Consider the following 538-nt stretch of genomic DNA (forward strand, 5'->3'; position numbering starts at 1 on the left):
CCCTTTTCCGACACCCACTTCGGATACCCTCTTCTCACACCTCTTCTATCACCCACATTTTAACCCCCCGCTACACCCCTTCCATTTCCTCCTCCTCCTCTTACACCCCCCCCCCCCCCACACACACTTCCCCACCACTACCTATCCCCACATTCTCCCTCATATCTCCCCCCTCCCCCCACACTTCCCCCATATTTCCCTCCCCCCCACATCCCCCATATTTCCCTCCCCCCCACTTCCCCCATATTTCCCTCCCGCCCCACACTTCCCCCATATTTCCCTCCCCCCCACTTCCCCCATATTTCCCTCCCCCCCACTTCCCCCAACCTCTGACGCCTCCTCCCTCTCCCCCGCCAGCGCTCCGACAGCAGAACGGAGGTGTGCAGCCTAACGAGGAGCGACTCCACAGGCTCCACCCACTCGGTCCACAGCGGCGTTCCTGAGCTCCTTGTGGGACTCACCTACAACGGCACGACGGGAAGGCTGGCGGTCGAGGTCATTAAAGGATCGCATTTCAGGTGAGAAGGACTAGCGAAGG

General features: G+C 60.8%; 1 protein-coding gene across 2 annotated transcripts in view; it reads left to right on the forward strand.

Annotated features, from left to right (window-relative positions):
- LOC119590622 (synaptotagmin-14-like) overlaps positions 1-538 on the forward strand; it is an 82700-nt gene that overhangs the window by 75048 nt on the left and 7114 nt on the right. For both annotated transcript variants that reach the window (XM_037939299.1, XM_037939300.1), the window contains exon 8: positions 358-518. In XM_037939299.1, the coding sequence (XP_037795227.1) occupies positions 358-518 (161 nt within the window). The remainder of the gene's footprint in view (positions 1-357; positions 519-538) is intronic.

Source organism: Penaeus monodon, chromosome 27 (genome assembly GCF_015228065.2).
Source record: "Penaeus monodon isolate SGIC_2016 chromosome 27, NSTDA_Pmon_1, whole genome shotgun sequence".
NCBI lineage: Eukaryota > Metazoa > Arthropoda > Malacostraca > Decapoda > Penaeidae > Penaeus > Penaeus monodon.